The 25806-nt window shown below is 40.2% G+C and overlaps 1 protein-coding gene across 1 annotated transcript; it reads right to left on the bottom strand.

Moving 5' to 3' along the window:
- Positions 1–34: 34 nt before the first annotated feature.
- Positions 35–25687, bottom strand: LOC105918105 (phosphatidate phosphatase LPIN2). The gene is made up of 20 exons (XM_036125167.1): positions 25578–25687; positions 17606–17806; positions 13754–13849; positions 12164–12450; positions 11978–12094; positions 10938–11061; positions 10376–10838; positions 9865–9964; positions 9482–9669; positions 8059–8152; positions 7903–7972; positions 7741–7824; positions 7432–7511; positions 4942–5092; positions 3593–3741; positions 2444–2530; positions 2207–2359; positions 1808–1922; positions 1605–1708; positions 35–1486 (listed from the first exon to the last, which is right to left on the bottom strand). Exons 2-20 carry the CDS (start codon positions 17795–17797, stop codon positions 1342–1344), a joined length of 2799 nt encoding a protein of 932 aa, XP_035981060.1. The 5' UTR covers positions 17798–17806; positions 25578–25687; the 3' UTR covers positions 35–1341.
- Between the last annotated feature and the right edge of the window lie 119 nt (positions 25688–25806).

Raw genomic sequence — 25806 nt, 5'->3', positions numbered from 1 at the left:
CATAGCCTGTCACTTTCACAGAAAGAATGCGATACATTTTAGACAGTTTCTACTAATAACACAAAGAAAATCCTGCAGGAGCATCTGGCAAAAAGTCAACATTCATTAACAAATGAACAGTGAACCCTGAATTTAACTATAGATTTACAGAAAATATTATCAAGTAGCAGCAGGATCTACATTCATTTGTCTGGACTGAGCCACATTAATGCAGTTTCAAGCAGCAAATCACAACCTGTTTTCTTTCTCCAAAGCTGTTCAAACTAAATGAAATGTAAGGCCATAAAGGGAACGCTATATACTGACTCCATTAAATCCCTACAGAAGTGATTAGGGATCCACCTCTTATCAGAACTGCAAGAAAACGGTTGTCAATTAGAAAAAAAAAAAACGTTTGTGCACAAATTTGGGCTAAATATTTTGTGCTTGCATGAGTATTTTTTGTGCAATTGTAGAATTTTTTTTTTTTTTTGCAGTATGTGAACCTCTGGTCACAGCTAGAAAGCAGACATTTGGGTGTAAAACTTGGCTACCCTCTGTATGAGCCTTACGAGAGCCGATATTAGCACAATCTTTACAACTCAAACTTAATGGACAGCAACCAATCAAGTCTGCCAACCATATAAAATATTGATCGGTTGCTGTTAAAGGATCGACGGTACGAGGTTTCTGGGTTCAACTGTCTGTTGTGGAAAGCAAAAAATCTGACTACACAAAATTAAACAGAACACTTTCTTCACAAAAACTCTGCTAGAATATTTCAGTGTAGCTAGTTGTGGAGAAATTGTAACTTTTAAGACAACGAGATGATATTTTTATGTTGAATACAAACAGCTTTGGATAAAACTGGTAAATACTGCGCCATCTGTCCATCTGTGTAGCCTCAATAGACAGTAAAAGATAGACAACTCTCATTTCCTGAAGACTACAAATGCAACAAAATTGTCTCTATTCTGATTGTCTAGTTTTATTGGGCACTATCCAGTCAGTCGAAGGTTTTAAGATTGAATCTTACATGAAGATTTATGATTCCTACCTGTGATCAAATGTTAACATTTATGAACCTTTTTACGGTCTGCTACAGTTGCACAAAGCTTTAACCATTTTGCATTTTATGTTAAGGTGTAAAAGCTTGAGAGTATTGCATTTCAAGTTGGGATTTATAGGTGCAAATATGTTCTGTGTAGTTTAAGCATTAAATACAACAGAATGCAGACACTACCGTATGCTTGAAGTACTGAGGAATACATGAACATATCCCTGATATTTACCCATCCACATGCTACAAATGCTACTTTAGCAGCCTGTAAATTTAGAAATTTAAAAAGTGCATCTCTGAAGTTACAGCAGCTCCTCGAAGCACACCTCTGTGATGGGCTGCCTCCAGTAACAGAAGGAGCTGAAGTCCGGACAGCTGAAGGTGGCGCAGTGCTGAGTGCTCCGCAGCGGGAAAACGTGCTCCACCAGCTCACTCAGCCTGCTGTAGCTGCCAAGTTTAGTTGTATATATTACCAACAAGCAACGCGGGGGGAAAAAAAAAAAATCTTAAAACATGTGTACGGGAGGAACGGCTGACAAACAAGAAATGATTTGTCGCTACTTACGATGTTTTATTGCCTTTGGATTGCTCAAGGATCAACTCCCCCTTAGGATTGACTGTGAATATCCGACACGCAGGCACACCCACTTGTTTGTAGGCAAAAACATCCTTATGGGGAAAGCACATGAAAGGAAAAGGATGATTTTTTTTTTTTTTACACATTTAATAACCATAAACTTGCAACACTGCAAGAATATTTCAACTCACGTTTTCCCTGTTCCCAAAGGCAGCATAGAAAGGCTGAGCGTTTAGGTGGAACAGGTTCTTGATGTCCGCGAGGCATTCGATCTTGAACTTCTCTGGCTTTTTCTCGATGACCTCTCTTAAAACAAAAAATAAACGGAGATTTATCCTCTGACGAAACGTCTGCTGATCCTAGATCTGCACAGAGCAACTTGAATTCAATTCAATTCAATTTTATTTATATAGCGCCAAATCATGAAACATGTCATCTCAAGGCACTTTACAAAATCAAGTTCAATCATGAAGGCACAACTGAATGCACAGATCTGCATTTTTATCTGGTTAGCTTTAAAGTCAGATCTTTTTATCACTGCTGTCATGTTCTCACGCAGTTGCGTGTCTGATCTCAGCAGGATTTCCCACCTGTGGAAGGCAGAGAAGAGGCTGCTTGGTGAAAGCATGAGCGGTCCCTGAGGAAGAAGAGTGCCGCTGTCGTTCACCCAGTGCAGATACCCCCGGGTCATGTCCGCCATGCCGATGGCCCGGGCCGAGCAGTACAGGAACTTGTAGCCGTTCCTGCAACAGTCAGATGATCACTGGCTGAGGCGTTTCACTAAAATGTGTCTTGGTGCGGTCGTGGAGGCTGACGTTGGCTCTTACTCATGCACCGAGTTATAAAGCTTCGCGATTCCCCGGTGAGTCCAGTCTTTGCCGAGCTGAGGCAGAATCTGACCGAAAACATCCGATCTGTGAAGAAAACACGAGAGGGCGAATGGGTTTTATTGTTGTTGTTAGAAACAGGAGAACAATCTGATCTCAGTGGTGCTGATTTAAAGCAGCACGGAAACATTTTTGGGCTGGATCTTTTGAAAATAACATCACTCTCAAAGCAGCTGGAGACATGGATAAATATGCGGATCGACTGGCCGGCTCACTGCACTGCAAAAACATGAGTAAAAATAAGTTACGTTTTCTTGAAATGAGTGTATTTGTCCTTGATCTGAGCAGCAAGTTTTAATGATCTGCCAGTGGAATAAGATTTTTGAACTTAAAATAGGAGCAACTCATCTCCATCATCTTATTTCAAGTGTAGTTTATCTAATTGTCTTATTTTAGGTGTAAAAATACTCATTCCATTGGCATATAATCTTATTTACCAGCTCAAATTAAGGACAAATACACTAATTTAATGAAATTTTTACTTATTTTTAATTAAGTTTTTTCAGTGTGTAACGCAGCATTGTGAGTGGGTCTATTTATAGTCTTATTCTCACCGCAAGAGCTGGATAGTTGACAGAGGTAGTTAAAAAAACAAAGAACACACAAAAGACATGAATAGAATAATTCATTAGTTTAAACAGACATAAAACATAGAAATAGTCAACATAATGAGCTCTATTTAGTTCAAAAGCTAAGCAGCAAAGTCAGGTTGGTTACATCCTCATCAGGTTTCTGTCCCAGTCCATCACAGGGCAATGCAGAGACACAGCCACGCATGAACACCTAAAGGCAATTTGGAGAGACCAATTAACCCAACAGTCATGTTTTTGTACTGTGGGAGGAAGTTGGAGTACCAGGAGAGAACCCACGCATGCACAGGGAGAACATGCGGCCAGGATTTAAAACCAGAACCTTCTTGCTGCAAGGCAACAGCGCTACCAGCAGTTCCATGGTCGCTGTGCAGCCCTGCTGCTACATCAGTGCACCCCTATGGTGAAGCTGATTTCTGCTCTGGAGCCTAACGTTCTGTGACACATCCTACATGGATATTTTCCACAACAGCAGGCCAAGTGTGGACGTTTTCCGTACTTGGTGATGGTGCCGTCGATGTCGGAGATGATGACCTTGTCGTCCCAGTTCCACAGGTAGATGGTGCCCTCGCAGCGGCACGTTCCCTGGTACTGAGTGGTTATGCTGAACGTGACGTCATTTGGTCCGTCTCTCAGCTTCAGGCTGGCCTGCAGCAGATAAACAGTTTGGAAGCTCTAAATATATACAATTAACAGTTTATCTTTATGGAGCCAAAGATTGCATTGACGTGTGTATTGTTGAAGAAAGTCTTCATGTTTCAAACATAAGGTTTGTTTTTGTTGTTTTTTTTTTTGGGGGGGGGGGGGGGGTAGAAGGAATTGGAAATGTCCTTGTACTGGCCACATATTTAAGACATTGTAGCAATGCAGCATCTCTAAATGTACTAAATTGAGATTATTAAAATAAACTCAGCCTTTAAAAATGTGACAAAATAAGAAAAGGATCACCACAAAAATAGCTTTACATTTTGACATTTGGTTTTATTGTAAGTGGAACATTCTAATGGTTAATTACATAAAGACTGATGTTTTCAAGCCTTTATTTCTGTTAGTCGTGATGATTTTCTGCTTACAGCCAATGAAAACACATTTAAGATCAGAATATTACATCAACACCCATTCCACCCTCACCTGAAAAAAACCCAAAACATTTTAATACAGAAATGTGGTCTTAATGAAAGTATATTTATCTTAATGCATTCTGAAGGGTTCTTTTTAAAAGGTACTTAAAATATAACCTGACAAATGTGCCACATTGGAACACATTCTAATGTATTGAATATGACTACATTAAACTGAAATGAGTGTTAAGCTATTTAAAAATACCAGGTAAGTCAGAATGGTGAAACAAACTATTTTCTAATTTGTCTAACAATATGTTATTCAGCTTGTATGTCCTAATTCTACATACTGAAGGATGAATCCCAGTTTAAATCCCATGAAATATGAATGTTCCCTCTACCTCTAAGTTTAATTTATTTCAAGGTTGGACAACAGCGACGCTCAGAGTCTTGAGAAGCACCCAATCAATACGGTAATTGTTTAATGCATATTCTGGTGAATTTTCTGCTGCTGTGTCGGTTTTCAGTTGTAAAGAAAGGATTTCTTAACTCCTTGGCAGCACCAGAAACGTACGAAAATGTACTTAAAATCTGTAGGTCTGATTTGTACTTCTATTTCAAAGTGCTAAATTGTTGTTTTTCTAAAAAAAAAAGGGATATTCTGGTGAAGAATGCCAGGATTTTATTATTATTTTATCCACACGAGCTGAAACAGCCGAGTAGACGTTTCTCTGACACTGCCATGTAAACTCTGTTTGATCCACACGGCTCACGCCAGGGAACTTACGATCTGATCAGACGACAGGCGGAGGGATTTCCTGTAGGAGTGACACGGGGCCGTGGCTTCTGTCTGCACGCGCTCACTGGGTTTGAGACCAGGCGCTCCTCCGTTCAGCTCCTTGGTCTCTTCGTCACTGGACCACTCTGAAGCTTTCTGCCTGCAGGATAGAGACAGTAAACAGTTCTGGTGAGACGTTTACACACACACACACACTGATCCACATCTATTTTAAACATATAAAAGTTACATGGCCTGTTCTTTCCAGGGGTGAAATTATCATTTCACCCCTGGAAAAGTTGGAATTCATGTGGAAAGTTTCTAACTCACAGACTGAAAATAAGAAATACTGGATAGAATATTATAGCCTGCTGCTCAAAAAAATCTAAGGAGCTTTTTCAAGTATTGATCTGGTCCGCTCAGTGGTTGTTAATTGAATGAATGAAATTAATGAAATTAACAACAGGTTCACTAAAGGGGCAACAATGAGACGAACCGAAAAACAGGGATGGTTTTGCTAGTGGAGGCCACTGACATTTTCCCTCCTCATCTTTTTGGCTACTTATTTATAGTTTTTTAGCTGACCCAGGTCAGTGTCACTACTGGTACCATAGGGCGATACCTGGACCCTACAGAGGGTGCACAGGTGGTCCAACTCCACCAGGATGGACATCAATACAAGCCATTGCCAGAAGGTTTGCTGCGTCTTCCAGCACGGTCTCAAAAGCGTGGAGGAGATTCCAGGAGACAGGCAGTTACTCTAGAAGAGCTGGACAGGGCCATCAGAGGTCCTTAAACCCATGAGCAGGACAGGTATCTGCTGCTTTTTGCAAAGAGGAACAAGACGAGTACCAATAGAGCTCCACAAAGGGACCTCTAGCGGGCCACTGGTGTGAATGTCTCTGACCAAACCATTAGATGCAGACTTCACGAGCGTGGCCTGAGGGCCCGATGTCCTCTAGTAGGTCCTGTGCTCACTGCCCGAAACCACAAAGTTTGACTGATATTTACCTGAGAACACCAGAACTGAGAAGTTCAGCACCTTCTTATTTTAGCAGATGAAAGCAGGTTCACTCTGAGCTCATGTGAAGGGCCTGTGGGAGCTGTGGTGAACAACATGCTGCCTGCAGCATTGTTTAACTAGATCAGTTTGGTGGTGGGGGAGGCATCTCCATGGAGGGGCGCACAGACCTGAACAGGATAAACAATGGCAACCTGACTGCCATTAGGCATCGGGATGAAATCCTTAGAGCTGTTGTTAGACCCTTCGCTGGGGCAGTAAGCTCCTCCTGGTGCATGATAATGCCCGGCAAGCAGTTTTTGGAGGAACTGATACCACTGTTATATACAAAATACTGAGAAACATCTTGAGTTCCTGCAGTGATACTTCAGGCCATATGCCCTGACCTGATAACGTGCCATCCTTTTGTTCATGAAACTTTACCAATTCCATTTCAGTATGGATATCCAAAGGGATTTGTTTTGCATTTAAGATCTAATGTGTTTTTGACGTGTTCCTTATATCTTTCTATAAGGTGTATATTCACCCTGTTTATGTTTAGTTAAAGTTGCATGAAAACGACACACCTTGTACCCACCAACAAGCTTCTGGCAAATTACTGGTTGTGTATCCACCTGGTTTCTATTGAAACTGATAGTTTATTTAAATAAACTAAACACTGAACTCTCTTTTTAGGCATAAACCAGCACACTTTCAACAACGCTGAGTTCAGAGCTTTGGGAAGTTCAACTGGTTTGAGGAGCAGAGTAACCGAATATTGAGCTAGAATGAAGACAGAAAATTGTTGTAGGCTAAAAAACTAACAAATTGAGTTTCTTTAGGACTTCCTTGTATTTTGAGGAACATTTAACCAAATATCAATCAAGGTTGATGTATTTATATATATTTTGAGCCTCCAAGTATAATTTTGAACTGAGTGGATTGGAGAAAATCCAAACCAAATTTTTGTTTTGAAAAAAAATCTTTGCAGGATTTTCTTTTGTGCAAAACCATTCCACCCTGAAAGAGAATAGCTCAAATGCTTAAACATTATCTGACTTGAAGTCACTTAAATTACATAAGAAATAATTATTTCCCTGATGTTAAAGACTCAGTTCTGTTTAATGTATAAAAATCAGATCGATCAGCAGTACTTATTGCTGACACCAGAGGGCAGCACATCTGCTCATCTACATAAATCACACCTAACATCTGCTTAAAACTGCAGCTATGTATAATAATTACCTATAAAAATCCCTAATTGGACAACTCTTCCCTGAAAAGCATGAGGCGTGTGCGCTAAATAATCTGTTTTGGATATGTTTTGCGCCTTAGCTTCTTAATGAGTTTATTGGTCATCGGTTTATAGGTCACAAGACCTCAGCGCTGACTAACATGCTAATCCATCCTATGTGGGACAGGTTTAGCCCACACAGCTCGTGTTGCTCTGTTATTGTCGTGTTGTCAGGACTCTGAACGCAGCCCGGTTGCTGACTCACTGGGTTTCTGGGGCCTGGTGGAGGGCAGGGCTCTCTCTGCTCGCAGACTCCTGTCTCTCCAGCTTGCTCTCAATTGATAACTAAAGAGAGGAAGAGGAGGGAGACGTTATAAATATTTAAAAAGGGAGACAATATAAAGAGCTCGTCTAAAAGGAAAAAGTCTGTACATAATAATGCAAAACAAGGACGACGAGGCTGCTGGGCCTTTTGGGCAACATGTTCCTCATTTGCAATGCAAACAGGAATTTCCATTGTCCTCCACATATGTGACTCATAAGGTTGCACAACCAGATATGTTATAGTTTCCACCTGCTTTGTGCTGCTTTTCCTCCAGAACCACCAGCGGCCGGACTTTTTGGGCATCTTCTCCTTCACCCAGGCTTCTTCTGTGGCCTGTCATTCAAATAAACCCAATTATGAGCAAAAAATCCTTCGACCAGAGCAAGCGAGACACGTCAGACCAGAGAATACCTTCGGCAGATTCTTCTGGAAGGCTTGCATGCTAAGAATCAAAGGCGCTGCCAGAGTCCAGTTGTAATATCTGCAAAATACAGATCCTTTAATCCCTAATCTTTCAGACCTTTCAACAAAACGAATTGGGATGTTTGTTGAACGGATGACGCTCACCGGTTACCAATCCTGACCACCAAATTTGGATTGTCGATGATAGCTGGGTTTTCTGCAAAGTCATTGTAGGTGATCATGTGCTCCATGAATTTTTCTGAATGAAAACGAACACAACTTTGGTCAACAGCCCATTTTGAAAGGCTACGAGATACAAAAAACAGACTTTTTCGGTTTGTGTACAAAACGGAAAATGCTCGTTCAAACCTTTTGGTGTTCCCAGTGAAATAGCTGGTGTAATGTAGCAACCTTATATACAAATCTATGACGAAAATTACAGTCAAAGTCCAGCCTTGATCCCTTCTTAAAGCAATTTCTTCTTCCTCCTTCTACATGGAGAACTATACTCCCTAAAACCTGAACTCATACTCAACATGTATTGGCACCTCTGCATTAAAATCTTCAAAAAGCAAAAAAATGTACTCTGTTTTACTACATTTGTTGACAATATAGATAAAAACAACCTTTAATACAAGTATGTGCCAACAAGTGTGGAGATTGGTGTTTAAATCCTCCTATTACTACTATGACTTCCCATAATTTAATTTAGCACTTTATTAACTTGTTCCTACTTTTTTAGCTCAAATTTGGTAGTCTGTGTTTTATGTAAGCTTTTATTACACCAGATTACTTCTTGTTTATTGTGTTTTGTTGGCTTGGTTGTTTCTAATTATGGGAATAAACCCAAATTTACCCTTTAACGGACACTAAGAGTACTGAACCTGAATTGGGAATATTGAATCCCAGAAATGCTGACCTTATACAAACTGAGTTTAATAACTAAGTTTCATTTGTCACATAATCAAGATTTCAAACTTATGACGAGAGAGAAAAATAAGGGCTAGAAGTATTAAACTAAGAGCGAAGATCTCAGATCATCATCTTCAAGCTGTTAATTACATTACTGTAAATTACTGTAAATTACATCCACTGATGCTAAGAGGATCACTCCTCCTTTATACCACCTGGAGGAGTGTGTTGCCTCCAGAGTGGAAAAAAAAGGCTGCGTTCAAGAGAAATAAATACATTTAAAAGTCGTTCACAAATTATTCTTTTACAGCAGCTACACTCTGTAAACCTCTGTAAAGTCACTTCAAACTGTTTAGACACATAGATGAACGTGTTTATGCATTCACTGCACTAATTGCATCTTATCGGGATTACAACGCCGTGATGTACTGCAATAACCTCTTGTTCAGCGGCTACAATCTGAAACACGTTTAAAACCCTAAAAACTCTTAGGAAATGTATATTATACGTATATTTAAGTGGTACATGTAGCAACAGAACTGTGCACATACAGCAGCTGCTGGAGATGCAGTGGAAAAAGAAGGCGGGTAAATAATAGGCCTAGAAAAACTACCCTGGTTCCTGATAATGAGTAAATCAAACATGTCTGCGGCTCTTGACAAAGACCACCGCTGACCTTTTGGGATCTCTGCGTTCTCGGCCACGCCTCCACACAGAGACAGCGTGACGTCCGGCAGGTCGCTGGGAGAGTCGGACAGACACTCAGTCCCGCTGTCTGCTGCTGCGCTCCCCACTGACTGAGGGGACTGGGATCCAGAGCGCTGCCCCGTCTCCACCCAGTGCTTCGGTTCTTGCTCAGTCTCACTGGAATAGGGACAGTCCAGATTCAGATACTTTAAAGCTATAAATGCAGTCAACACCAAGTTTCCAGTGATGATTTTTATTTACTTCCTCTGAGACTCTGTTTATATTGCAGGCTGATTATAGATGCCTTATTACCAAATACAGAAATAACCCTTAGAGCTGAATTAAAATCTGAGAGAATTTCCGGTTTTGCACCTTTTTGGGAAGTACCGAGCTGCAACGTCAGGCTCGAGAGCACTCAGGTCTTCGAGGTAAATATCTTCAGGCCCTTGGTGCTGGCTCCTCTTCCTCACAACTTTTCCGTAAAGAGAGAAGAACAAATTTGTCAGAACGTTTTTGCTGAGATGCCCGACTTCCCTTTGTTTCACTTCCTCGTCTGTTTTTGACCTCGGTGTGTGATCGAAGTGGAGCCCCAGACACAGAGTGTGAACTAAAGGCCCGCGCTGAAACCACATCCTGCCTGTTAGCATCCACTTACATTCAGACTGGGTGTAGTTGTTGTCGCGTACAGAGATCTGGAGGAAGTCCTAAGCCTGTTAGCTCAGACACTACCAACTATTATTCTTTCCTGTTTTAATGTTTTCAATGTTTCTTTTCAGACAATTAAATGTGCTGAGATTGACTAACGTCCACGTTCTTTATCTCTTTCTGTCTGTACTTCCGTCCTGCAAAGCTCAAAGGTTGTGGAGAATTTTTAGAGCGTTACCTTTCCTTTTGACAGGCGAGTCTGTGGTCTTAGATGAGGCTTTAGCATCAGGACTAACAGCCAGAGGGTCTCCAGCTTCTGCGCTTCCTGTGCCGGGAGCAGAGCCGCTGTTCCTGCGGCTGGGAGGTGAAGACGTCCACTTGGGCTTCCGTACGTTTTTTGAGCTGGACTCAGCGCTGGCGGGACTCGACTCAGAGGAAAAGCGGCTCGACTTTATGTCTGAAAAGCCCTGCTTAGGTCCGGTATTGTTCGCACCATGTGATTCTGGGGGCTGTGGACTGCAGCTGCACTGACGAGGTTTAACAAGCCGAGGTTCGGGCTTCACAATGGTACAAACGGACTCTGTGGAGCTCTGCTTCATGATCGGCTCTTCCTCCATGGCCTCTGAGCTCAGAATAACCCTGAAATGTGTGCTTTCCGACGGGGTGATGCTCAGCGTCTTTGTCTCAGACTTTTTGTTGACCTGGACACAGACAGAGGAAGTAAAATGATGTAAATATATCTCTACGTAGGCCTTTGTATGGAGTAACTGTGAATATTGCTGTAGCTTAATGACTCGGACCCTTGTTGACTCAGGGAGCTCCCCCCAGCTCCACTGCATGTGGGAATCGGACCTGAACATGCTGTCTGCCGGCTTCACCATCAGCTCGGAGTCACTTTTGGGAGACGAGGGCTCGCACAGATTCCTGACGTAAGCAAAACAAAAACAGCAAATTTCCACTGAGTCACTACCAGGGACCTTGAGGGAGTTTTCTTTAATTGTTATTATGTCATTACAGTCCCTTTTAGAATTATAAACACCCTTTTGAAGTTTCTCATGCTAAAGCTAAAGTTGTTGGTTGTTTTAAGTTAGGTTTGCAGTTGGATTCCTTAGTTTTGTACTTTACCTCTTCAGCGGTATGCTGGTGATTCTTTACTGTCATAATCATGAAAATGCTTGAAGTAATTTCTGTCTGGCTGTTGTCTGGCCCCGACTTGGTTTTAACACGAAGTACATTTTAATTTGTCACAGTGCTTGAAAATATATATTTTTTATTATTGCTGTACATATACCACCAGTCATCATATGCAATAATTATCACATTCTAAAGCATCTAATTTGTTTATTATTTTTTATTATGTACATTAAACATAATAACAATCACATCTACAGAAATATACTGCAAATTGTCTTGATTCTTAACTCACTTGTCCCACCACACACTAAACTAGCATAGATGAGTGTTCAATGTTGTCAGATATTAAGTCCACTTAATTAATTAGGTTGCATTTTATATTTAATAAGTGAACTCATTAGTAGCTTAAAGTACCAATAACAGGAAAATCCTCCAAATTCATTGACATTTTAGATCGTAAAAAGTAACTTTACCAAGTAACTGCTTACTTTGATAGGGCAGTAACTGAGTTAGTGACTCTGTTACTTCTTAGGAGAAGTAACTATAACTAGTTACCTTTCTTAAGTAACTTGCCTAACACGGGTGTTTTTGTGTTGCATACAGTTTCGGTTAAGTAGAATCAAGGCTGTGGTTGCATGGTGGCAAAATGTGAAAAAGTTCAACTGGTGTAAAAACTTTTGCAATGCATGGAGTGAAAGGTTCATACAAGGGGCAGGGAGACCAGTCGCCATCAGAGAAAGGGTAGCTGTCCCACTCCAGGGCGGTGAGAGGCGAGTGCTGCCTATGGTCCACGGTGTCCTTCATCATTGACAGGGATGATGTTCTGATAATTAAAAAATTAAATTAATAACACAGTCACTGAGCAGCAGATTAGAGTTCAGTTCAGGCTCACCTTCCACCGTTTGCATGCTGCTCCTCATCTGAGCTGCACTCACACAGCTCCTGCTCCCCTAATGCGCATGTCTGCTCCTCCTTGCGTGGCTCGGATTTGTGCTTCCTCCTGCGTCGCCTCTTCTTCCTGCCAGAGGAGCTTGAGCAAAGTTGATGGTGTGCAGAGTCCGGCTCTGGAACAAGGGGCTGACAGGCTTCTGCTGACCCCACACATCTGGCTTCTTTGTTCCTGATCAGAACCTCCTCCGTGGGGATGGGCGACGTCACCAAGTGGGCGGGAATTACCTCCTATTTCAGAGGGTATAATTATAAAAGGGTCACTAAAGGAGGTGTCCCTTGAAACAGTTTTGAAACACTTTGATTATTTTTATTTATGTATTTTGCATATTATTACATTACATCCACAATATTGAAGGTATTTAGCTGGAGTTGTAAGTGGCAGATCGACACAAAGTAGTGCATCATTGTCAAGTGAAAGAAAGGTTATACATGGTAAGAGACTCCGAAACCCTCTTGACTCTGATAAACCTAAATGAAATCCAGTGTAACTGTTCATTTAGTTGTAAGGGAACAGTAGAGTATCCATGTATCTCCAAAACATGACCCTACTTATAAACAGAGCTGGTAACGCATTAATCAAAGAAGCAGCCAGGCCTATGGTAACTCTGGAGAAGCTGCAGCTCTACACAACTACAGTGGGGAAATGTGTCGACACCTGACAACTAATAGTCCTGAACCCCAAAAATCTGGGCTTTATAGAGGAATGGCAAAAAGAAAGCCAATGTTAAAACAAAGCGAGTGTTCATAGTCTGTCACGTGCCATGTAGATGACAAACGTGTGGTGGAAAGAGCTCTAATGAGATCAAAGTTTAACTTTTTGATCAACATGCAAACTGCTACGTGTAATGGGTAACTAACACTGCACATCACATCCAGAGTGAAACATGGTGGTGGCAGCATCATGCTGGATGCGCTTCCTCAGCCCCGGAGTGAAGAGTGGAGTTGATTGTGGAGATGGAGCGAAATGCAGGGCGATCCTGGAAGAAAACCTCTTAGAGAGCTACAATAGGATGCTTGAGATCAAGGCATATTTATGGATCAAAATGGCCCAATTAAAGTATGATTTTTTTTTAATATATTTCTGGGGGTGGGGGAGAAAGCGTCTTTGAGTGTCCAAAAACAGAAAAAAAGCACTATATAAGTTTGATGTATTATAAAGTCCAGCTATGAAAGCAACAGCAAATCAGTGGCAAGGCTTAGACCACTGATTCGAGATGCTCTCTGTCTACTTTCATTGAGCTTCAGCTATTATGCAAAGAAGAAGGGGAAGAATACCTTTCTAGGTGTGCGTGCTGGTAGAAACAAACACTTGCGGATGTTTTTGAATATGTTTAAAACCATGCATCATGTTTCTTCCTCTTCACAACTATGCACTATTTTATTTGAGAATATCACATTAAAACCTTAATAAAATACACTAGGATTTGTGAATTTATGGTGAAAAAAAGCTTTTGAGAGTATAAAATATTCTTGCAAGTCCCTGCACAGATAAAACAGAACAATAACCACTCATTAAAATATGCAAACTCACGCTGCTCTGCTCTGCCTCCTGCACGAAAAAGGCCTCTCCATTGTCTCCGAGCTTCATGTGCAGCTCCACAGGTTCTCCATTGATCTCTATGTCAATCTGCAGAATCAGCATTTCAAAACAACACCTTACTGTGTAGCAAGTCCCCATTCTCAGATTGCTTTAGGCTGACACAAATAGCGATGAAGCTTAACAGAAAACAACAATCTGCACACCAAATTTACCTGAACTTTAAAGCTGGGCCACAAAAAAAATGGCTTCTGGGGTGATTTTTATGTACAAATTAAGCAAAAAGGAATGCATAAAGCATGCATTTAAAATAGTTTACTTGCATCTGAAGCATGGGGAAGGTTACTGTAATAAACCCAATCCAATCGTAAGACACAGACATTTTACAGTGTTGTATTTGCTTTCATATTTTCTTTGCAGAAAAGGATGTTTTAAACCACCAGTGAAAAACCCACAGCCTACTTCCTGCACAGTCTAACACTCCTGTAACTCTACAACAGATGCAATCTACCAGATCATTTTTTTTCAATGGGATGTACTAATAAAAACTGAGAGTGAGAAGCTCATTTAAGTTTTAGCCTCATCTTCCCATCTTAGTACTTAGTAGGCTGCTATGTAGTCAATAAATAAGGGAGAGAGAGAAAAGTTTGCTTGTGAGAAGAAGAGTGGATTGGAGGACAATGTGCTTGAGATGGAAACTCCTAATCAAATAGTTAATTAAATTTATCTTTATGAGATACGTTACATTAGTCTTGATCAGGGGTAAGCAGACCAGACAAAAATTTTACTCAAGAGGCAGTGACACTATTTCAATAGACATTTATTCAAGTAAAAGTAAAAAACAGTTGTTGAAAAAAAATTTGTCAAGTAACAGTATTTGATAAAACGGCAACCCAACAGTGAACTAGGGCTGTTAGCGAAGATTATTTTAGTAATCCAGTATTCTATCAATTATTCTGACAATTAATAATTTAATCGGATGAAAACAATTAGCAAATTCTGCAGATTTTTTACTTAATTACTTAAGCTATCAGTAATTAAGAGCTAATCTGAGAGCTAATCTCCGACAGCGCTAGAAGCTCAGTCGATTGCAGCCAGTTCACAGCGCAGTTTTCTTTTTTGTTAGATTTGAAGTTACCTTTGATGTCACTTTCTCTGTGCTTCTTTTTGTCCGTCGCTGTCACTCTCCATTGATGCAAACCGCACTTGGCAGCAATGTATCTTTAGGGTAGGCTATCATTAGCGATAGCGGGCAGACCAGAACACAGTGCCCTGAATAGTTAAAGCTTCAAGGCAGATAATTTGCCTGAGATCCTCAAATCATTCGATGAACTGTAACAGCCATATTGTGAAAAAAAAAAAAAACTTTTGAAAGATAGGTATGTCCAAGTTGTGGTATTTTAAGAACATAATAAATTCCTTTGTTGCCCCACAGTGGGGAAATTCATGCGTATGACAGTGGCAAGGACTCAGAAAGAGTTACACACAATAATTAGTACTGAAAGAAAGAACCGGCTAGTCTAATCTAAAAGCTTTTTTATATGATACAGTAAAACAAGAGCAGGGTAAAAATTAATAAGATCATGATAAAATAAAAATTCAGGTGGAAGAAAATAAGAAATAACCCTTTTTTTAAAACACGTCTTTTGAAGTCAATAGGTCACCTACAGTAAGCAGAGGTGGGCAGTAACTAAGTAAATTTAGAGTACTGAGATTTTCAATGGTGCACCGTCTAGTGGTGCGCTGAATAAATTACGAGTGACTTCGCCGTTAAGCGCGTAATGGCTACTACAGAAGCCACGGAGTATCATAAATGTGACAATGTCAACATCTCCAAGTATTAGCTAATAGCTAATAGCTACAGTCATCATGTGAAATGGTTTTTAACACTTTTGCCAAGTCTGCTTGTTTTCTTTTTTCAAAAGTCACATGTAAATTTCATGCGTGGTGGTATTTTATATATATTCTCATTTCTGAAGTTGCAGTCGCTTATTTGGGGTCTAATATAGGCGACTATAAACTCCCTCATGTATTATCTGCACCTGGTAATAATAGCTGCGCCTATATAGACTCTCATTTTCTCCCGGTTACTACTTCTTTTTCTTATAGCAAATAGAATGATCTATGGCGTCTTTGCTTGTTTTCTACTCCTCCATCAACAGCACGTCCTCATATAGAAGACAGACAGGGAAAATGTATGGCTGACAGTTTGTCTACATTTGGCTACTGAAATCAGAAATAGTGACGCAACATGGCGCCTCCCAGTGGGTGCACACTTCATCCCTATAAGATGGTTGCGAGGTGGATGATGGTTGCGATGTGGAGCTCTAAATTGATTGCGTGGAGAAGATGAAGTCTTTTTGTCCTACTGGTGTTGCCATACCGGTACAGTGGGTGCAAGCAGACCGGACAGGCTGCATTTGTGTGACATTATATTTGTACCACCAATCTAAGCGTGCTGTAAAACTGTTGGGCGGGTTTAAAAACGCTATATCTATGCTGCGTTGGGTAGGTGTTTGCCCTGCAACCAGGACGGTTGCCAGGTTGAATACCAGCCCAAGTGCATAACGCTTAACTCAACTTGCCCATGTAGGAATTGTGACTGTGTGATTGTGGTGGCAGAATGGCAGTGGTGCTTTCACCAAAAAGAGGAGTCAGTAAATAATGCCTGAAATTGCAAAGCGTATAGAAAAACGCTAAATAAAAATATTAATAATATATATTTGATCCAGTATAGCAGAACATTTTCCCAATTATTCTCTACTACACTCAATCAAAATGTAATGTGTAAAAACTTTTCAGATTTTCAAGCACTTTGAGTACTTAAGAACTTTTGAAAGCATATGCTTTCAGTATTTTTAATTAAGTAGTAATTTGACAGAGATACTTTTACTTTTATTGGAGTAATACTTCACCAGTAGGATCTGTACTTTGACTCAAGTACAGAAACTGAGTACTCTGTCCACCCCTGACAGTAAGTAATATAAGAATAGAAAAAAAGTTCTCCCTGTGACAATATATACTGTTTACTATATCCCAGTGGCTCAGTGGGCTCAGCAGATAGAAAATAACATCGGAGCAATGAAGACTGCGTAGAAACAAGAAGTCTCACTTTAATGCAAACTGTGAGTGTCTGTCTGTGTCTGGTGAATTTTCTGTTAAAACCTGTTAGTTTTTCATTCAGCGAAGTATCTAAAGGTCAAGTAGCCCGAAATTTAACTTAAAGAATAGTAGTATTACTTTTTTTTTTTTTACTACAGTAAAAACTGAGATGCAGTAAAACTGCTCCTTGAAGTATTAAACTGCGAAAGTAGGGTGAAATATCTTTTACTCACAAATTCATTAATTGACATGTGGTGTGATAGAAAACAATAGGTCAATAAAAAAAGAAGTTTCCTTCCGCTTGCACCTGCAATCATGCAGGTTGATCCTACAGTCATTACATGATCCCAACCAATCACAAACACAGACCTAGAAATGCTCTGTTACCAAGCTTCGCCCCCTTCAAAGAGTTAAGAAAGCTCGTAATCCATTTTTTTGTTCAAAAACTCTCAGTTTTGGTTAAAAAAAAACTAAATGGTTCAATATTTGAATAAGGGGTTGGGTTTGAATTCAGTGTTTGTGTGTTCTTCATCAAAAACTAGGTCAACTATCAAATGGGCAATGCTTAACTTACAATATGTGTTTTGAATCTTTCAATAATTATCGATATCAATCAATAGGATTTCTATTTTATCAATGGGCTTTTTTTCTACGTCATCCAGCCCTACAAGGCACTCTCAAAAGTTGTGTCACCTCCAAAATGTGACAACACCATTTCCTATAAAAAAGGTCTTGTGTACCCACCACTTTCTCCCTGGAGCGCAGTACTCCTAGTTTTCCGAAGCGAACGTGGAAAGGAGAGCACTGGAACGTCCCGTCGGGCTGTCGGACCACGATCACGTCAATGCAGCCGGACAGGGTGGCCTGATTGATGCCTTTGTACAGCTCCTTCACCGTCACCAGTACCTGGCCTGCCAGCTGCCCCACATAGTTCATGGTGTCCACCTGTTGGGGAAACACACTCACTATAAGTTTCCATTGAATAAACACCATTGGTGTGCTAGGTCACTGTCCCTGTAACAAGGCTGCTGTTGCTCAGAATAGCCTATCCCTAAACACACAGGTTCTGTCCCATTTCGCTTTCCAATGGTCCAGAGCTGAATAGGATTTAATCAGCGGCTCTGCTACAGCAACAAAGGCTGCAGAGGCGGGAGGTCCACAACAACCTAGAACCCCAGTCTGCAGAAATTAACTCACTTTAGTTTAAAAAAAAAATAAAAAATAAGAAGTGAGGTGTTCTTACAGTTGATATCTTAGTCGCAGAGAACAAATCTCCTCACATCTTTATTTATTACCTGGGAAAGATTACCTGGTCCCGGAGGATGAAGTTAACAGCTATTCCAAGAGGAGCTAAGTGCAATTGTGACTTTTGTCATATCAGAATGTTTAGGATCTCAATAAAAACATGGTGGATTATTCAAAACCGACCCTACAAACCTTTAAATTAATGCCATTTCTGCTTTGGGAGGTAATTTACACAGAAGCCGGATTGTTTTTGCCCAGAAAATGGAGATAGGAGGCGGTGCACCAGTAATGATCTTCCTGTGTGAAACATATTCTGACAACATGACATGTAAAGTGTTTATGGTCAAACTAAGTGTTTAAAACCTTGATAGTCCTTCATTACAGCCGGTTTTCTGTCTAATCTTTACAGAAAACTGGTTTGGTTTTGTAGATTAAAGCATTTGTTTTGATTCACACGTATAGCTACATTAACCTGCGATGTAAATTACAGCTTGAGTATTGGTTTAGGATTGTCATATACAGCTATTAACAGCTTCTCCATGTTATTTCTTTCCTTTTCAAGTTTCAAAAGAGCTTATTCATGAAATTGTGCAGAACCATGTTTCTTATGTGGTAATTTCTATGGTTTAAATTACTGTATAATAAACACATCAAATATAACAAAAAGGCCTTTTCTGCAACAGAAAAGAGCACTCAGTAAAATCTAAGTACCCAAATGTTTATAAAATCTCATTAAAAAGAATCCGCAGATGTCCTTCCTTGAAGTATGTTTGATTTAATTGACTAGTTTCCTGCCAATGGTTTCCTTGCCATGAAGAGCCAGAACTGAAGAGCTACACTGGTCCAAACTGGGTCACAAGATATTTTTAGTGTTTCAGGATCATTTTTCAACTGGGCTTGGACTTGTCACTAAAACCTGCTGACTTCCTCTCTTGATGTCTTGTAGCTTGAAAGTAAAGGAACTGCACTACCACGTGAAGAGGAAATATAGAAATACACGCCCAAAACCTTTAAATGACACACCATTTGTTTGAAGCCCTTTACATGCTGAATATATTTTTAGTCACTCTGTAGTGAACTCTTCCTCTTATTTAACATCGAAACAAAATCATCTAGACAGGAAATAAATAGTTCCAGGTCAGGATTTCATGTTTTAGGTGTTTCAGAGGGGAGCTGCAAAGATCTGCCCAAGACCTTTCTGCTTTATGTGATCAAACTTTCAAACTGCCTGAATGTAGCCGGATAATTACAGGCCTACAGAAAAGTTAATCCTGTTGCTGATAAGTAAAGGAACAAAAAATATATTCAACTACTTCTACAATATTTACAGTAGCTTCTACTTAAGTTTGTTGTTGAAGTAATCTAGGATCATATTAGTTAATATTGTGAATAGTGGCTGTGATCCAGTCTAAACGAGTGACTTGGAACAAAACAAGGGTGTCATGTAAAGTTTTGGTCCAATTGGACTAAGAAGTTATAAAGAACTTTGAGCAAACACCACAACATTTCTACATATAAGGTCATTATCTGGATAAGCCAGTTTAATAGGAAGCACAGCTTTATGTTTACGTGACCCGTTTGACATCACATCAAACAAGGGTCAGGTTTTCAGAGCTCGAGCCCGCGTCTTCCCTGCTTTAGGACACACCTTCCCTCCTCTGACGTCACTGGAAAAGGTGATTATAGTTTCTCACCCCGTTCAGAAGCTTTGTTTGCAAGTATGTTTCTTGTAATCACAAGCATTCTTGTCAACAAAGCATCCTGCAAACTTTTTCTGAGCTTGCTTGTGAGTTTGTGTTTTGCACGATCAATAGTTTGGTACAAATTAGTTGCATAACAATAAGTTGTACATTTACCTTGGCTTTAATTGTAGCTGCATGCCAGCTGGATGGACTTTGATGCTATTTAGTCAGAAAGGAAGAGGAGCTCAGCTCTCTTAAGTCTAAGGTGTGATAAACTGATCTTCTATTGTATTTGATTATAATTTGCATATATAAAGTTAACATTTTATGTTTAATTGTTCCCTTTTGTATGTAAGAGAATTAATTAAATTCAATTTTATTTATATAGCACCAATTCATGAAACATGTCATCTCAAGGCACTTTCCAAAGTCAAATTCAATCAGATTATACAGATTGGTCAAAAAGTTTCCTATCTAAGGAAACCCAGCAGGTTGCATCAAGTCTTTACAAGCAGCATTCACTTCTCCTGAAAGAGTGTAGAGCCACAGTGGGCAGTCGTCTGCATTGTCCATGGCTTTGCAGCAATCCCTCATACTGAGCATGCATGAAGCGACAGTGGAGAGGAAAACTCCCCTTTAGCAGGAAGGAAAAACCTCCAGCAGAACCAGGCTCAGAGTGAACGGTCATCTGCCTCGATCAACTGGAGATTAGAGAAGAATTAAATGTCACAATTTTTTCAACAGCAGAGGATAATATGGCTGTTGAATGCATCCCCTCACAAATCTAATGTCACAACAAGAAACAGAAAAAAGTGTGTGATTACTAAAGTGAAAATAATTATTTTTATGTGGGCAGGAAGGGCTACGCTCCATCCAAATATGTCTTTTGGGTAAGGACTCTTTAGCCAAAGCAAAAGTATGTCAGCGGTCGCCATGATAAATGATGTCCAAATAGTGCAATTAGTAAAGAAGGAGACAGGAAATAGAGCCTGCATGCTTCCTCTCACAGCTAATTTAGCATAGGAACCTCATGATGTGCCTTACCAGCGCCAGGGAGCTACAGTATAAGGAATCCCACAATTCTTTGCGTGACATGACACATAAACACAGGCCACCTCTTGGAAAATGGCCGTAGAGAAGAAAGTGCCCACTTTGTAGTTCATTTCTGGAGTGACTCACATCATCCATGTGCATTTTTATTGTGTAACGACGTAGGAGTTAAAGGCTGTCCGAAATCAGCACAGCAACCTGGAGCTTCTTTCCTCTCCACAATAGAGTTCTTACTGTTGACCCATGAATGATGAAGGAACAGGAGCTAGGAGCTATAATTAGACAATTTTTTGGATGAAGCCTAAGCGTGGGATCCACATAATGTGTGGAAAGAGGTTTGGAAACAGACAGATTACGCTTATCAGCAGGCTATAGAGGATTTTTATCAGCCAAACCTCTTGTGGTTCCCATGTCAATTTTCTCAGCTGAAAAAAATACCAACAATGTAAAAGAGCATCTCAATTTATGGTGTAACTACAGAGGATTGTTTCCTCGAACTAATGTGGTATAGGGACTTTTGTTGTTGTTGTTTTAGACCCTTCAATTAGTTTATTTTAGCTTGACTAACTGCTATCTTATATATATGATCTTTGGGAGCTTTTAGCTAGATTTGCTGTTAGTATGAACAGCTGTTAGTTTGACGTCTTAGCTTGAGTAGCTGTTAGCTTAGTTAGCTTTCCCTTTGAGCAGCTGCTGGCTTGAATGGCTGTTAGCTGGAGAAAATGTTAGCTTGGTTGTCTGGTATTTCAACCAACTTGTAGCTCGACTGACAGCTTGAGGGATCTTTACAACAGATATAAAAACTATTTGATTCTCCAACATACTTGGTCTAAATCTGATAAAAAACTTTTTCTAAACACTTCTTACATCCTCACTTAAAATAATAAAAGCATGAATCCAAAATGAGTGCACTTTGGTTAGCTAAATTCAAACTGCTGAGGCTGAGTGTCAAAACCGCCCAGATGAATAAATGACACAGCAGGAGTACACCATGACTTGTCTCTGGACATACTGTACTCTCTCTCTCAATAGTCATTAGATGACAAACGTGTGTGCTGAAAGCTGCGCTGACTTTAAGCTGGTACCATGATTTCAATATGAACCCATGCAACCAGTGAGGCAGCAAAAAAGAAATAAAAAATCCATTAGAAGCAAACTGAAAATCTATCATCTGCGTTAAATCAATAATTGCTATGCTTGTTTGGAGAGGGAATAGAAACTAGGTCAAAATTGTCATTCTAGATGGGATTAGTTGGAGTTCAGGGATCGGCTCCCCAAAGGCGATATAGTTGCGTATATGTTGAATCTTTGTTTCAAGCAATTCAGTTTGATCATTTTTTCTGTAATCTTTCTGAAAACTATCCAACTTCTGCTTCTACAGTGAATGAGATCCACATAGAGAGGAGAAAAAAAGAGGACAACGTTGCCTACACAGAAAACTCAGGCAGAGGCAAAACGATGGCTTGAACTGACCAGAGTCCATGGGGTCTTCAGGTGCAGCCGCTGGTCCTCCCGCTGCTCTGCGGATCTCCTCCCTGACACCTCCATGTTACATCAGCAGCATTAAGGTAAACTAAACCCCGTTTTACGCTACGTCCTTTTCATCTGGTAGGCCCCGCTTCTCAGTGCCATGTACCGCAGCTTCTGAGACCCTTCTACAGGAACTCAGAGAGAAAAATATCCCCAACCTGGACTCTAAAATTTTTTACATAATCTATCCAATCACCAGTACCCAGTCGCCACCATCCCGTGCGCTCGAAACCCTTTAAACATTGCAAAACAGCTTGGAGGCACGGCTTAATCTTTTTGTTTGAGTAATACTTTAATCGCTTGAAAGACTTGGATGTTGTTAGAACGGTGGATTATAAAGACTTTATCGCCTGATAAATTAACTGATTCGTTACACGGTTAACAGTGATGATAGGACCGCATATTAGGCCGGCTAGTAAAGTTAAAATAAAGTTACAAGGATCAGTTTCTCCTATGCTAACGACATTGCTCTGTGTGCGTTGTGCTTCCGTGGGTTCGGCCTGCACATCACAGCAGAACTGAGAGTTCAACGCTCATTGAATAGACAAAGCAGAAGTGTCTGGATGAAACCATGGTGGTGCTGCACAATCAGTCAGCCCAGGCAGCAGAGTGCCAGCTGTCTGCATGCTCGGCACTATATATTTGGTTAGAGCTTGACGTTTGTGTGTACAAATTGTCACGGTAAAAAGAAGAATATGCTGATACAGAACCCGACAAGACAATGTTTACTATGAAAGCACTAAATTTCCTAAACGGTGATGGACCTTCTTTGCTTCTGCTGAATAGAAGGACTATTTAATACCTGGCAAAACAACGACAACAATAACTGATTAGGAAACAGGGCCAGGGAGAAAGATTTCCAATTAGACAGAACAATTTCTCCTGAACCACCCAAAACAGGCTCTCTGTGGGAAACTGTTGTTTTTTTTCAAGAGGATTACGACCAAAAATAAATAAAAGTGAATTGTGGATTTAAGTGAAAGAACAATAAAAAAGAGAGCCAAAGGGTGAAAATAATTAGTCCAGAAATTACGGTTTTACGTCTTCCAGTAAATGGTCTGAATTTATTAAGCGTCTTCTGGTCATACTGACTATTGAAAGCGCTTCACACTATAGCCACCTTCACCCAATCACATGCACTGATGTTCTCGCATTTATAAACCCATACTCAGATCGGTTTAATTGCCGTGCGCAAAGGCACATCAATTTTACATCTTCTCAGATGGGGGAAGCTGAAATCGAACCCCCAACCTTCCGGTTGCAAGTCAACTACTCTTAACCACTGAGCCAAAAATATTTTGTGTTCACTGTTACTAAAAAAAAAAAAACATCCAGTGATGCAATACCTGCTCTCTCCATTGTTTTCTATTGCAAATCCCACCTGAATATTTTAACTCCATTAACCACGTGAAAATGGAACCTGATTTTGCTTGAAGTAACTAATTTGGACCCAACATGTGGTTGCTCTGGCGCGACTGAAGACATTATAGTAATGTCATGTTGACAGGTGTATTGCTGTATCGTAGATAAACTCTAAGACTTTGCATGGCTCCCTAAAATAAAGCATTCCGGTGACACAGTTATTTGGAGAAATGGGAGCGTTCAGACCCGTGCATATCAAAGCACCAGTGCTGGTCAGAACCGGAGAAAAAATACAAGTCTATGTGAAACCTGCTAGAATAAAAGTGTTTCAAATGAATGTTTTTGCCACAACTGGTCATTCTCCCAGTGCAATTAAGACTGTGCTCACCACAGAGTACCTTTGACTTCAGATATGAAGAATTAATATTAGGGCTGCACTGGGGAGTAGTTGGTAGCACTTTTATGGACCTGCGAGTTGTCTACCCCACCTCTATGCCCCCCTCCCCAAAAAAACAAAAAAAACAACAACAAACAAACAAAAATAAACTGGTATAGACAGTGGGTGGAAAACACTTTAGCTAAACTACAATCTAAAACCAGTATGGGGAAAGTAGATCAAGTAGAAAACCACATTGCTTACTACCAATAAATGAAATAAATGTAAATCTTTGATCAGAATTTAAACTACTTTGTTTGCTGAAAACAAACATTTCAAGGATAGCTGAGCTTCCCTGTTCTCAAAGGGAGTGCTTTGTGTAAGCTACACATTCTAATTACAGATTTTATTTTGCCTATAAAGTATAGTGTCCTATACTTTACCAAAGAAATCCCCCCTCCTCCCTATCTCTCTCACTCTCTCTCTCGCTCTCTCTCTCTCTCTCTCTCTCTCTCTCTCTCTCTCTCTCTCTCTCTCTCTCTCTCTCTCACTCTCTGAGTGTGGGGTGACAACACTAGCCCTTAAGAAGTGTTAATCCTGTTAACAAGATCAGGCCAAATCTAGCTTTCCCTGCTGCTGCACGTTTCTCCTAATGACTGTGGGCAACCTTCCCACGTGATACTCTCTGTTTCTGGCCTCTTGAGGCTGTTATTTTCCAACAACTGACCCTTTTTAATGTAATTATTTACTGGATCGGTCAGCTGATAACTTGCTTAAAATGAATGTATGGCTTTATTTGTAAGCTTTATTGTGGCGTCCTCATATTTTCCTCATTTGTTATGTAACAATTCAAATCAAAACAAGTGTCTGGGAAATAGCCCACATCAGCCAGCATAGGGAGGAGAGGGTATTTATGTTTACGAGAAACATAGAAAATCTACCTCGAAATAATCCGAGTGTGTTCCAAAATATGACATGTTTCAGAAAAATATATTTTTTGTAATAAAACATTTTGGACGTTTTAACACAACAGAGGTTTCATTTAATTTATGAGGGTTTTACAAGAGAAACTAAGTAAAACAATGTAATAAGACATTAGTTATTATTTTACATAAAGAACAAGCCAACCGGGTGACAGGTCTATCTTGTTTATGAAAACTCATGTCTACCCGAATAAATAAAGGTTTGATGATAATAATAATAATAATAATAATAATAATAATAATAATAATAATAATAATAATAATAATAATAATAATAATAATAATAATAATAATAATAAACCTGTTTTTTGAGACAGTCCATGTCGGCATATTTCAGAGCACAGCTCGAAACTTTAAATGCTGACTTTAAATGACTCGTCGGGAACCTCTCAGACGCGAATAAGGACGACATAAACGCGGTTTATGTTTGGTTTTGTGAACCTGTTAAGAGAGCGTACAGTGAGAATGGAGCGGGCAAATATTCCTACCTGCTGGGAATAGAGGTTCACCGGTGGCAGGTAGACGCACACAGTCGGTTCGCCAGTTCCTCCGCCCGACGCTTGTCGGGTCCCTCCGCTCCTCTTCCTCCTCTTCCTCCTCCTCCTCCTGTCACTGCTGCCGCGGCTGCTGACGGTCACGTGACCCCACCGCGCTGACGCGACAGCGACGCGCGAGGAGAGGAGATTAGGTTTTAAACAAGAGAGCCTGTTTTCACAT

Source organism: Fundulus heteroclitus, chromosome 21, assembly GCF_011125445.2.
Source record: "Fundulus heteroclitus isolate FHET01 chromosome 21, MU-UCD_Fhet_4.1, whole genome shotgun sequence".
Taxonomy (NCBI): domain Eukaryota; kingdom Metazoa; phylum Chordata; class Actinopteri; order Cyprinodontiformes; family Fundulidae; genus Fundulus; species Fundulus heteroclitus.
This window is presented reverse-complemented; position numbering and strand designations above follow the sequence as displayed.

What these genes read in the sequence shown, in the direction of transcription:
- LOC105918105 (XM_036125167.1), bottom strand. Translation starts at nt 17,797, where the DNA reads ATGAACTATGTGGGGCAGCTGGCAGGCCAGGTACTGGTGACGGTGAAG. An exon ending in CAGCATGCAAACGGTGGAAG is followed by an intron (nt 12,095 to 12,163) that starts GTGAGCCTGAAC and finishes TTTAATTATCAG; the next exon opens with AACATCATCCCTGTCAATGA. An exon ending in GTGGTCAGGATTGGTAACCG is followed by an intron (nt 7,973 to 8,058) that starts GTGAGCGTCATC and finishes TGTATTTTGCAG; the next exon opens with ATATTACAACTGGACTCTGG.